The following is a 14,189-nucleotide window of genomic DNA, read 5'->3' on the forward strand; positions in this document are numbered from 1 at the left end:
CTTTCTGGGCTTGGAGATTTTGGTTTTTAGTGTTATTTTAATGTGAACTTATTGGTACCCATAAGAACAAATGGGGCCCAGGAAGACTGTGTTTAGGGGCATCTGGGGAGGTTTGGGTCTCAGTTACTATTGTCCATCACATGTGTTTGTTACATTAGATCATGAGCTTCTTGAAGGCTAGCCATGGTGTGTTGGTCATCATTGGAATCCCAGCACCTAGGACAGTGCCTTGCACATACTGAGTACTCAGTGTAAGGTTGCTGAGTAATGGAACTGACTATCAGCACTTTGATTGTTGCAGACTAGAACCCTGATGCTTCTTAGGGAAGCCAAGGGAGAAGAAGGCAGCACAAAAATGCCTGAGTCTTATTTTAGGGGTGGAAAAGTCTCTTTGGAAGAAGAGAGAAGTAGATAATATTTGTGATCTCATTCTTCCTCTTGCCTGCTTGAACTGCTACCATTCAGGCCTTGAACAACCCAGTGTACCAAGAAGCCGGTGTGTGGAGCACTGGTGGTGGGGAAGAACAGATGCAGACTAGCGCCCCTTCCTGCTGTGGGTGTCTTCAAACACAGAAACAAGCTCTGAGAATTATGCTTCAACATAGAAGATGGAAAGGAGATGAGAATGTATCAAGCTTAGGCATAACTTACTGAGTAATTGTTCTTAATTATTTATAGATGAGAAGACTGAGGCTTGAAGAAACTATTGACTTACCTAGGTCTCTCTGAATTTCGAAAGCTACACCAATGAACTTGACACTTTTACTGCAGCTTCTAGTCTGTTAAGTGGTTTATCTTGATATACTTTAGATGATACAGCTGTAGAAAATTTTGTACCAGTTACTGACACCAAGCTCTAGTGCTTTTCTCATTTCATAACATAAAATGATAAATTAATGGTTATTACTACTCTGAATTGGAACATCTTGAGACAGATTCTTTGATTTGTCCTTCTGATTAACTGATTAACTGATACCTTTATTAATTGAACTTTTTAGCACTTACCTATCTGTATCACTCTCTGGACAGTAATGGAGTGCATTTTAAAGTATTTTATTTTATTATGTTTAGTTATTATTTGTTTCTGAGCAATAAGGTATGTAATCATTTTGCAAGTTGAGAATTTTTTAATGTTATTGACTCTAAAATCTGTGGGTCTTATGCTAGATTTATTTGTAGCATCTAGGGCAATAGCTTCAGCATAATATTGCACAATATCATTGTTGATTTGTCAATATGTAAAACTGATGATACTTAATTTCTAAGGCTCTGTCTTAATAGAAGATATTCTGGTTCAACTTATTAAAAATTCTCTTCTTATAAGTACATTTACCCAGATCCTAATCTCCACTTAAACCCAACATTCTATTTTCAACTCAAGTGAACCACTCTCTCTTCTAAGTCATCCCTGGTGCGCGTACACATCTGCCTCTTAACATAGAGCATTGGAGTTATTTGTTTGCATGCCTCTCTTCCTTACTGGATTATGAGTTCCTTTTGGGAACAATTTATTGCTGTATTACCAGTGCCTAACACAATCCCTGTGGAGTACAAGCTGAAGGATGGCAGAATCATTGTGTACCCACCATCCAGACCAGTGTCTGGCATGTGGTAAGCACTCAATGCATATTTATTGAATGAATAAGCCAATGTCAATAGTTTGTGCTCAATAAGTAGTTGCTGAGTTAATAAATTAATTTGTATTTGTGCAATGTGTTTCATAGGCAAAAATCAAACTGTTCAATAATCCAGATTCAGTGACTACATGAGGATACATATGCCAGGATTTGCTTTTCAAGGTAACCCCATCCATTAAGAGCATTGAAAACTTGATAGTAAATAAGAGTTGAAAGATAAAAAGGCCAGCCAAATTGTCATCTAATGAGAGAATAGGGAATCAGGAATTGCTATAGTTTGAATGTATACCCTAAAATTCATGTGTTGGGAAGTTAATCTCCAGTGCAACAGTGTTGAGAGGTGAGATCTTTAAGAGGTGATTAAGTCATGACGATTCTGCCCTGTGAATAAATGAATGCCATTATTGCAGATGTGGGTTTATTGTGGAAGTGGGTTCCTGATAAAAAGAATAAGTTTAGTCCCTTTCCATTCTGTGTCTTGCACACTCTCTTACTCTTTCTCCTTTTACTACGGGATGACACAGCATGAAGGCCTTTATTGGATGCCAGCACCATGCTCTTGAACTCTTGAACTTCCCGACCTCCAGAACCATGAGGCACATAAATTTTTATTGTTTGTAAATTACCCAGTCTGTGATATTTTGTTACAGCAGCAGAAAACAAACTAAGACAGAAATGGAGGGTGTTTTTAGACAGAACTGATCTTTCTTAATCCTGTGAATTTCAATATACTGGTTTGTGCATGTAGACACTGCTTTCATCTTTTGTTCACTTAGAAAATGCGGCCCTAAAACCTTTTATAAATATCTCTTATAGAACAACTCATTTCTCAAGCTAGTTATTAAAGGGAAGGGGAATTAAATGCATAGCAGATATGTAGTTTTAAAAAAACTTTTTTTGAGAGACAGGGTCTTGCTATGTTGCCCAGGCTGGTCTCAAACTCCTGGCCTCAAACGATCCTCTTACATCGGCCTCCCATGTAGCTGGGATTACAGATATGAGCCACTATACCTGGCTATTTAGGCTAATCCCCACTTTGGGCATTTTAAGTTTATTAATGGGTCATGAGTCATCTTAGGAAACTCAGAAATCCAATATCCTTGATTACTTGCTGTCTTCTTCCAATAGTGGTTGGACATTCATGTTTTCATCTGCCCACAAAAGAAATCTGATAGTTGAAAATGTAAGAATATAATCATGATTATTGATATAATATAATCATGATCAAACAAAAACCTACTTGCTCTGCCCCAATGAGCATGTCTCATTGGCTTGTGCCCTCGTCAAAGACAGGAACAAGAGGCACGAGGTAGAAGACTTGGAAAGTGTATGGAGAGACATATAGTCATGCACCACTAATAACATTTTGGTCAATGATAGACTGTGTATACAGTAGTGGTCCCTTAAAATTATAATGGAGCTGCCCTATACAGGTGTACCATATTTTATCTTTTATACCATATTTTTCCGTACCTTTTCTATATTTAGATATGTTTAGAAACACAAGTACTTACCATTGTGTTACAGTTGACTACAGTATTAAGTACAGTAACATGCTGTACAGGTCTGTAGCCTAGGAGCAATAGGCTCTACCATATAGCCTAGATGTGTAGTAGGCTATACCATCTAGGACTGTGTGTGTACACTCTACAGTGTTCACTCAATGACAAAATGGTTTCACAATGTGTTTCTCAGAACACTCCCCTGTTCTTAAGTTCTTATATATGACAAGAGGCAGACATTTGGGTGATGCCAGAGCTGCTAACTCCTCAAAACATGACCAAAGGTTGAGCCCCATGAATAGCATTAGTACCCTTTTAAAATAGGCTAGAGGGAGCTTGTTCACCCCTTCTGCCACGTGAGGACACAGCAAGAAGGCACCATCTGTGAAGCAGAGAGCCCTCATTAGACACCAAAATCTGCTGCCACCTTGATGTTGGACTTTGCAGCCTCTGGAACTGTGAGAAGTAAATTTCTGTTGTTTATAAACTACCCAGTATATAGTATTTTGTTATAGCAGTCGGAAAGGACTAAGAGACATTTAATGGACAGATGTCTGTCTCTCCCTTTTTACCCTAATTCAAGTTTTCACCATCTCCTTCCTCCTCCTTGCATTCCAGTGGATACTCTCTAAATCATGGCTCTCTCTATCTGAGGGTTAGATTTGAGTCGGGGAAGGAATTAACATTTTTGCAGTGGTGATTCTTTTTTGGTATGAAAAATCTCAGGAAATGAAAAGCACAACTGTAAAGCTCATAAACCTTAAGTTTAGGGTACTGTTTCCACATAGCTGCAGCTGGACTGCTCAGAAGGGTCAAAAGAAGGCAATCCCTTTCTAGAGGCTGCAAGTCGCTGCTTCTGCAGGGTCAGCAGTGGTGAAATCTGTGAGATGTGGGGCATGGTGGTGGAGGGGGAGACACTTTCTGAGTCACTTGAGAAGTAGATCTCTTTAAACTGCTGGAGGGCTGGGCTCATGGAAGGAAGTGACCACCCATGCATAGCTCCATTCCCAGTTCCTTTTACTAAGACAAGACAGAAGACAAAGAATAGGTAAAACAGGATGTAAAGTTTATATACAAGAATATAATGTTTATCTGAAATATTTACAGTGTTGGTTAAAGCAATATTTTTACAACTTTTAAAGGTAAACTACTATGTATATTACAGGTAAGCTACAATGGGTTTAATTTGCAAAAGTTAAGTAAGAAATGTTTTAAACAAGGCTTAAAGTACTCAAGTCAATTATAAAATTTGTATCTTTTGCCTTTTACTTGAAGAAATCATGCTATAGAAATGGTTAATGTGCTTTTAATAAATGGAAGCACTGTAGCTGGAATGTAATACATGTAACAGTTTAAGTTCCCATTGAAGGTATAAAATGATGAATTGTTGTAAGACTTAGACACTGAGTCTCAGTCTGGAGCTGATGAAAATGTTGAGATAACAGCCAGCTTTATCTCAACAGGGTTTGTGACCCACAAGTTTGGGCCACAGAGCAAATTGAAGCAATTTGCATGTTGTGACCTCAGTGGGAAGTGAAAATCAGCTGACTCAAAACAACAAACAACAACAAACAACCAGACCCAAGTCACAGTTGCACCTATTCAAAACTAGCTTTAAAGTGAGCTATTTTTAAACTTCATAAAAATATTCATGATTTTATTAGTTTGAATATTTCTACAAGATTCGGGTGGGCTTTTCCTTTATGTGAAAACAGCTATCCACTCCTGTGGCCTCCTGGGGCCTTATTAACTCAGGAAATGCTGGGGATGCAAACGTGCAAAAGGCAGGGGGAAGCTGCCCAGGCTGAGGCTGGAGCAGCTGGGAGTGTGCTTGGGAAACGGGAGCTGAGATCCCGGAGCAGAAATGGTCAGCCGTGCTCTGGAGCAGGCCTGTCGGAGCCATCAGGATGCCGGGACTAGCACTGCAGCTTGCGGATGCTGCGGGAGATGCGCTTGAACTCTCTCTGCCCCTTCTGCCACCGCTTCACCGAGGTGATCACCAGCTCCCCACCCTGTTTCTGTCCCATGACCAGATAGGGCGCGTTGATGTCGTTCATCTCCTCACAGGTGCACTGCAAGCTGTCTTTGAGCCACAGCACCGATTTCTTCAGGTCCCTTTCGGACACACCGTTCAGCTTGTAAATGGTCTTGCTCTTGGTCTCCAGGATGATTTTGGTATCTCGGTTGATGTAGGTTATCTCCTTCACTTTTATTTTTAGTGCTATGAGAGAGGGCAGAAAGAATCGTGCCGGTTATAATGAGGGAATACAGTATACCTCCCCCCATTCTGCCTACTCGTGTGACTTGGCCTGGATGAGGAAAGAGAGGTTCCTAGAGCTAATGGGACCCTCAGAGGCTGCAGATCGGGGGTTGGGAGCTAGGGACAGCAGGTGGCTCCACTGCTAAAGCCTCAAAGCATTTGCCAGGCACTTTGTTTCCAATCAGCCATTTTTTCAAAACTCTTTCTCTTTGCGGGACTCAATTAACTTTTCTTCTCCTTTCCTCACCCACCCTTGTGTTTGTAAGAAAGTTGCATGTGGTGCCTGCTCTCCCCAACAAATGACTTCCTCTGTTGGAAACTTAAGCACGAAAAGAAATGCCTGACTTTTAGGTGAAATATGATCCCTCTGTGGCTGTAAAATTTAAACTCAATTTATTATGCAGGAGGTTTTTGGACAAACCTGTGAGGAAACTGTGTCACACAGTCATTGTTTTCTAAAGAACAGATTACAGGGAAGGAGAATTGATCTTACAGCTGCATTTGATTTGGTAAAGTAGGAGAAAAATATGCAAGTCTCTTTTTAACAGCACATGTTTAGTCATAAAAGTGTTTTTCTGAAGACCTCATCCTTATATGCTCTCATTTGCCTGTCCAAGGCCAAGGCGTTTACAGATCATGTATGTACGGTTTCCAAAATGTATATGTAGACTCGTTAGAATGCGAAGACCAAAAGTAAGTGGTTTACTATAAAGGACACGTTTTATAGTCATGAACAGTATGCTCTGGGAAAGAAAGCCCTACAAACGTGTATGCTGGAATTAAATTTCAAGACTCCATGAAAGCAGGAAAAGAATAGAATTTTAAGGTTAGAAGGGATCATCCCATTAAAATCGCTTGTTAATACACAAAGAATCTTAAATCCAGAGAAGTTTAGTGACTTGCATGAGGTCACCCAGTTTAGGTTGTCTGCTAGAACTCCGGTTGCCAAACCTCCTCCTGTAATACCACTGTGGTGTCTTGAGGCAATCTCAATGTTTTTGTAGTGGTTGCAGCATAAACTTGACCAGCTGCAATGTGTCCTAAGACCCTGGGTGCCCCTGACAGCTATTCTGTATAAATGATGTGTAAGTATGACTTCCTGACTTTGATGGAGTTTAATCTATGTTTAAATTAGTAATAGAGGAAGATTTTCCTGTGTTGCGTACAACTGTTTTTGAGATTTTCTTTTTCTTTTTTTAAATATCAGAATGGGAATTTGACTGAGTATGGCTTTCTAGTCAACCAGGAAATTATAGAAGCTCTATCAGGTAAATCAAAGATACTATGACTTGGCCAACCATGGTTTTGTCTAGTATGATATGCATCTGAACTGTGGTACTGAGTTCTCAGTTTTTGAGACTCAAGTCGTGGAATAAGCCATACTTGTGGAAATGTTTCATGCTCTTGTGTCCTCTGCATTGGGAGTAGGGTGTTGGATAGACCTCACCATGATGGGAGAAATGGACTGATTACACTTTACCTGGGAGCCTTGTCTGTAGTACAGATAGGGCATATATAAGATTTCACCTGGCCAAATGAAACATTCTCAAGCTCCAAACATCAGAAAAAAACCATCACTTTTAACCAGGAGGAAGATTTATTGGTCATCTTTGTCTAGGTCTAAAATAACTAATTTTGCAAATGTTTATCATGAGAAAACATTAGGGATTTTCTCCTTGGATTTTCAGCTAGGCCCAAACAGAGAGAATTGAATCCCCCACATAACCTTTCCTGTCCTGGAGGATGTGACTGAGGATGCAGAATGTGATAGGAGGCAGAGGTGATGATACTTTCTGGTCCTACAATGGGTTGTATATATAGGAAGGTAGTTCTGAACCATTTTTTATTCACCAGTACTTTCACCACTGAATTTCCCTTGTACTTCAGGAGCACAGTAGGGAAGAGGTGATGCCTTCCCAGAGTAGTCAAGTCAAATAAATCAGATTTCTATGCTTGTTCCTCCTACTCTTCCGTTATTCACAAAGAACAGAGGCAAGATGGAATAGTGCTTATAAACCAACAATCTTATGATGCAGTTCTTAAAATCCTGCTTCATTATCCCTCTATGGGTCAAAAAGAGTGAAGAAATAGAAAACAAAGCTTGTGAGGTATCTATGCATGTGATACCTGAAGTGTGATAACTTCTGTGTTGTTTTGAAAGGCTTTCTCTCTGTAAGGAGAGAGCACACTAAGGCACACAGGCATCCATGTTTTGGCTCATGTCTTGATAGGGCATCCTTAGAAAGGGGGTCTTCTGTAAGGTCAGCCACAAAGCAAGCAAGTAATAGGTGTGTGTGTGTGTTTCCCAAAGCCAATTGTTATGGAGCTCCACAGTGTAACAATCAACTTTTCATGGAAGTCAGGAAGGATCTGTTTTATGTGCAGTGCAAAGGATATAAACTGCCAGAAGAATATATTTTATAGGCTTTTTAATAGAAATTTTATAAAATGATATTTTTCTATCTTGCCCTTAATGAAATAATGTAGCATGGGGGCTGAGAACTGTGTTTTGGTAAGGCTCTGGTGATTTGGAATTATCTGCTGCTAACATGCCTGGCCCTCAGCCAGTTTGAGCGTTGTATACATTTGAAAACAGGCATATGAAACCCCGTCAGCCCCATTTGTGGCTCCACCTGAGGGGAAAAGTTGCTAAGGACTTTGAGCTACCTCCCTTCTTTCTCCTTCCTCAGCAGTGTGAAGCCTTTCCCAACACTGGGACTATGATAGTTCTGGGACCAGTCAGAGTTAAACCCAGGACACTTTCTGGAAGAGACCTGGAGCTGTCAAAGAGCAGGGATTGGATGGTTCCAGAGTTTTAGGGACCTGACCAGGCCTGAGATTTCTGGGATGGCAAGATAAGGACAGTGAGAGCTGGAGTGATTTCCCTCAGTCTTGAGGACTATGTTGAATATGTAGAAGTGTTAATATGGGTCTAGTAGACTCCATTATTGATTGACAGATCAGGGAACATACCTGCTTATGAGTAAGTTCAGCCTTGTGCCTGAATAAATACTTTTTAAAAAGGTACCAATAATTCCAACACTCCAAAAGGTACCTGCCCTTGGAAAAGGATAAAAGCAAGAATACCTCTGGGTGAAGTTCCTGGTCGTTCCCAACTCTGAATTTAGCATTGATCCTGTGTCTAGCTGGGCTCCTCTTCTGACCTGAGAGCCCTGAAGTCAGCAGATGAGGTGCTGGTGGAGTTCTATGTAGACAAAATCCCACTCTCTTTCCCCTTATAATCCTGTCTTCAGGGGAGTGACTTGCAACTTATGGAACCTATCACACATGTTTTTTATTGTCCCCAAATACCATGTCATCTATCATGTATCTTGCTAAAGTAAATTTCTAAGCTTTTTTTTTCTTTTTAAAACTATTTTCAAAACTGTGGCAAATGTGTCTAGACTTAGTCATACAAAATTTACAAAAACCTTTTAAAAGGGATTTTAAGATGGTGTTTTAAGGTTGTTAGGTGTTCCATGTTAGGTGTCTTCTCAGTAAGCCACTCTTCTTTTTCAATTTAAGGAACCCCTCCTCGACAAATTATTAATCAGTGCCTTGGATATATTCACTAATGGTAGAACACAGAGGAGCAAATCATTATGGGTTATAAAGTAAAAATATTTTTATTTGTGGCCAATTTAATGCCTTGAATCTGTTTGGCTGGGGCTAATATTTACACTTCCATCCCTGGTGCACATGTTAAGTAATCAAAAGAAAATAGAACTTGGGATTATGCCTGTCAGCAAAAAAAAAAAAAAAAAAAAAAAGGATTTAAAATGTGCCATCGGAAATTGATAATCTGAATAATTTTCATTATTTGATTATTGGCTTAACAGAACAATGAGTCTCACCTAACAAGATACAACTCAATGCTAGACAGTTACATAAGGAGGAAACTAGGATAGATCAAGTTAGATGATTTTGGGATACATGAGCTATAATGGTGTTTTACCCAACCTTTATCCAGCAACATCATAATGATTTGTACCTTGAAATTTTACTGGTAAATAAAACTTCTGAATGTGAAATCTGTTGTTGTTATTGTATTACTTACCAAAATCATTTTTACAAAGTGTTTCCATTATGTCGTTGTCATCATCATTTTTATTTTTGCAGGCTTCACATACCTTTGGAGCTAGAAATGTGAAAAACAGTCTTTAGTAAGTTTGCTTAAAAGAGAACAGCAGGTGGCGTTTGTAAACAACTCAAAGGGACTTATCCAGGCAAAAGTAGCAATTGTCCTATTTAACCTCAGCTTCTGCCGCCTCTATAAAAGCAGGAACACTCATTCCTAAGAAAGTTCTCCCATGCTTCCCAATTTTTTTGGGGGGGCGGTGGTGGGAGCAAAATGAGAATGCCTATATGTTGTTGTGTTTAATAAAGTATGACTCTCAAATAAAAAGGGAGTTGTGGGCAGAGTATACAAGTGTATGTAGTTATAGTTAACTGAGACACGGTGCAGCTTTTCGGCTCATCCTCCCAACCTCTGGGAAATTCAGTCTGAAAAAGTTATTCCCAAGGCCTTTTGAAGGAGAAAGCACCCAAAGAACCAAAGATCCTTGAGGGGTTTGGGAAAACTGGTAACTAGAAAATATAAACAAAAGATTGTCTTTCTCAGCCACAGGACACCAGTGTAGCTGGCTCTACTTGGCAGAGCTCTGTATCTCAGGGGGGCCAAATGTAGACTGGGAGGGGTGACTGGCTAGCGTTCCACATATGGGCTGTTTCCACCTTGAAAACACATCTCACTAATTACAACAGCCTGCTCTAAGTGGTTCTGTGTCACCTTGTGCCTTCTGCCGAGATTGTGCTTGAGTTAGGCAGCATTCATTTCATTGTTATCTGCAAGCTCCCTGGTACAGGTTCTTCTTGGCCTTCTGTGCCTGTTTCAAACTCTCAAACAAACAAATAAACAAACAAACCTGTTTCTGAAGCTAATCAAAGATGAAGCAAAATGGTTTAGTGGTCTGATCAAACCTAGGGATTGTATACTAGCACAATTATCAGAAGACCTGCTAAAAGCTCTTCTAAGAGTCTGATTTCTTGGGAAAAGTAAAAAAAGAACAATTATATTGCCCTTCTCTCATTTATAAATGTGTTAATTACGTCTTTAAAATTTAGGTGAAATTAGATTTTCACTAATGTGAAATTTAATGTTCATAGAAAACTATGTGACTTAATAGAAGTGTTATTTGTCAAATTAGAAAAATCACAAAGATGGAATTTTGAAGAACATAAACTTTTATTTTGAAGGAGAAAAGTGGCTTTTTGGAGAAATGTAAGATGCATAATGTTGCTGCTGATAGTGGGAAGAAATAAAAGCAACATACATAAAACTGCCCTTAAGTCCCCTCACCCAAACAAAATCAAACATTTCCAATTTGGAGCTCTGAGAATGTATATAAAATGTTACTAACCTGTATTGGTTGGTCTATGGTACATGTTGGACAAATGTTTGAAAAATGCCAAACATTTGCAATAAATTAGAAATCTAACCAATAAGATGATTGCAAACTCATGGTCCCTGCCAGGAAAGATTGCTAAAGAACTTTGCATTTGCTTTAACTAATGATGTCTGTAGGAAAACTACTAGAGATTGAAAGGAAGAGGCTGCTGAAGCCCTGAAAGGGATTAGGAAGCTCCCTTTTCCAACCCAGGGGACCCAAATCAGCTCAGAGGCATTGTATATGTTTTCCTTTCAGAAAAAATATCGAAAGCCCATGAGGTTTTCATTGCTTTGATGGTTTTTGCACAGGAACTCTCCCTCCGTTTTCTAAAAACTTGGGAATCTCTTTTGCATGATTTTCTCCAGCTAATCAAAACCACTCCTAAGTTAAAAACTGATAGCAATAGAAAAGTGATTTCCAGAGATTCCCTTTATGCCCTCTTCCTCAAGTATCTGAGCAGTTACAACCAATGCTCAATTTTCCACACACTCCGTGTCAGTCCCGGTTTTATTTCCAAAATCTAAATTGACAAAGGACAAAAAGACCCTTAAAAGGTTATCTACTTGTGCATCCTGGTTTTCCTTCCTGTACAGGAAATGTTCCTGTGACTAGAATCCTGTCCAGTGGTAGGAAGGTGCAGAATGAGGCTGAGCGAGGGGCCTCTGGCCAGAATGCTCACCACCAACTCCTCCACCAAACACCACTTCCAACGCTCTGCGCGGCTCCAGTGCTAGCATCTTTTAACAATAATTGTGTATCTATTTTTTTTTTAAACCGCCGTTCAGTTCTTCTTTTTTATTTATTTTATTTTATTTTTTAAACTACCCTTAAGTATAACTAGTACAACTCGGGAGGAGAATGCGAGACTTGGGCGGCGTGGGAGGGGTGCCTCAAATTTGATACAGGCTTGTCGTGATGACAGACCAGGTCAGGAAGAACTTCTGCCCTTCCCGCTACTGGCACCCCAAGCAGGGATGCACTGGGATGCGTGGCAGGGGCGGGATCTCCTGGAGCGTCTCAGCCGAGCAGGGAGTGGGGAAGCAAGAGGGAAGGCTTACCTTCCTCGGTGGCCGGCAGGATGTGGTCGCTGCTAGCGAGGGGGATGCAGAGGTCGTTGTCCTGGGGGAAACGGTCGCACTCAAGCATGTCGGGCCAGGGGAAGCCGAAGGCGGACATGACCGGGGCGCAGCGGTCCTTCACCTGCACGCAGAGCGAGTGGCACGGCTGGATGGTCTCGTCTAGGTCATCGAGGCAGACGGGGGCGAAGAGCGAGCACAGGAACTTCTTGGTGTCCGGGTGGCACTGCTTCATGACCAGCGGGATCCAAGCGCCGGCCTGCTCCAGCACCTCCTTCATGGTCTCGTGGCCCAGCAGGTTGGGCAGCCGCATGTTCTGGTATTCGATGCCGTGGCACAGCTGCAGGTTGGCCGGGATGGGCTTGCAATTGCTGCGCTTGTAGGAGAAGTCTGGCTGGCCGAAGAGGAAGAGCCCGCGTGCCGAGCCCAGGCAGCAGTGCGAGGCGAGGAAGAGCAGCAGCAGCGAGCCAGGGCCCTGCAGCATCGTGGGCGCGCGACCCCGAGGGGGCAGAGGGAGCGGAGCCGGGGAAGGGCAAGGCGGCCGGAGTTCGAGCTTGTCCCGGGCCCGCTCTCTTCGCTGGGTGTGACTCCGGGGGCCCGTAAAGCTGGCAGCCGGCGGCCGGGGCGCAGAGAAGCGGGACACCGGGAGGACCGCGCGGGCGAGACGCTGCAAGACCGCGAGCAGCTCCGGGGGGCTCCGACCCGGGGGAGCAGAATGAGCCGCTGCTGGGGCACAGCCAGAGTTTTCTTGGCCTTTTTTATGCAAATCTGGAGGGGGGGAGCAAGGGAGGAGCCAATGAAGGGTAATCCGAGGAGGGCTGGTCACTACTTTCTGGGTCTGGTTTTGCGTTGAGAATGCCCCTCATGCGCTTGCTGGAAGGGAATTCTGGCTGTGCCCCCCCCTCCACCCCAGATGCCACCGCGCGCCCGCCCTAGGATTTCTTTAAACAACAAACAGAGAAGCCTGGCCGCTGCGCCCCCACAGTGAGCAAGCAGGGCGTGGGCTGCGGGAGTGGGGGGCACGCAAGGCACCCCGCGAGCGGCCTCGCTTCCTCGCCCCGCGTGCCGCAGGGGCCCGGGCTTGTTTTGCCCCAGTCCGAAGTTGCTGCTGGGTTGCCAGGCATGAGTGGGAGAGTGTGTGTGTGTGTGTGTGTGTGTGTGTGTGTGTGTGTGTTGGGGGTTGGGGGGCTGCGTCCTTGGTAGCCGCGGAGCCGGCAGCCCCTGGGCTCTTTGTGCCCTGTGGTTGAGCCCGGGACCTGCCCGCCCGAGGCCGCCTCGGCGAACTTCGTTTTCCCTCGAATCTCCAGCCACCGTTCAGCAGCCTGTTGGTGTGCTCCCCAATGCCCTAAAAAAAAAAATCAGAATTATAAATATATTCGTATGAGCAGAACTTTACATGGAAAACAAAATACTAATAAAATGGGCTTGTTATTTTGTTGGGGTGAGTGCCTAGGAAGGGTTTTGTCTTTGTAGAAACGCCCCTACAAGAGTCTCACCAGTCACACAGGACTGCCCACCATTTCCCCGTTTTGGAGAAGAGATTTTTCCTTCTTAAATGAATGGCATGACTCAATACTCGAAGGCATCACGGGCTCTAACACACAGCCGCCCTTGCAGCTGTGCGCTCTGGAAAGCTGGAGTATGGGCCCCCAGGGCACTGTTTGTAAAGACTGGTGGCCGGCACTAAAGACGGGCACAAAAGATGGGCAGGCTGGGAGGGAGGGAGGGAGCGAGGTAGAGGAAGGAGTCCTGCCTAGAGATCCACGAGGGCTAGAATTAGCTCATTCATCCCCTACGTACCAGGGGGCACCATGCTGGGCGCTGGATGTGCAGAAATAAACAGGCCGGGAGCCTGGGATCTAGTGTCTCTGACTGCAAACAGTAAGTTCACAGCTGTAAACCAGGAATAAGGTGCCAGGAAAGGCAAAGTGAACGTGTGTGTGTGTGTGTGTGTGTGTGTGTGTGTGTGTGTGTGTGTGTGTGTGTGTACAGCTGTAAACCAGGAATAAGGTGCCAGGAAAGGCAAAGTGAACGTGTGTGTGTGTGTGCACGCGCGCTCGCTCTGGGTTGTGGGGGTGGGCTCCTTTTGCCTGATAGTCCCTAGTCTCCCTATGGGGACAGGAGGCCTTCGCTCTCCTCAGCCTCTGTCTCCGGGTAGCTGTGAAGATCCAAAGAGATAATCTCCGGAGGGCGAAGTTCTTTCATATGTAAGGTGGGCGCCTTGTTATTACTTCCCGACCGCTTAAGAGCCATTCACAGGCTCA

General features: G+C 43.1%; 1 protein-coding gene across 1 annotated transcript; it reads right to left on the reverse strand.

The window, feature by feature from the left end:
• Positions 1 to 4,184: 4,184 nt before the first annotated feature.
• On the reverse strand, positions 4,185 to 13,063 carry SFRP2 (secreted frizzled related protein 2). Its single transcript, XM_054486226.2, has 3 exons — positions 11,908 to 13,063; positions 9,457 to 9,537; positions 4,185 to 5,360 (listed from the first exon to the last, which is right to left on the reverse strand). Exons 1-3 carry the CDS (start codon positions 12,407 to 12,409, stop codon positions 5,056 to 5,058), a joined length of 888 nt encoding a protein of 295 aa, XP_054342201.1. The 5' UTR covers positions 12,410 to 13,063; the 3' UTR covers positions 4,185 to 5,055.
• Between the last annotated feature and the right edge of the window lie 1,126 nt (positions 13,064 to 14,189).

This window comes from Pongo pygmaeus, chromosome 3 (genome assembly GCF_028885625.2).
Source record: "Pongo pygmaeus isolate AG05252 chromosome 3, NHGRI_mPonPyg2-v2.0_pri, whole genome shotgun sequence".
Classification (NCBI taxonomy): domain Eukaryota; kingdom Metazoa; phylum Chordata; class Mammalia; order Primates; family Hominidae; genus Pongo; species Pongo pygmaeus.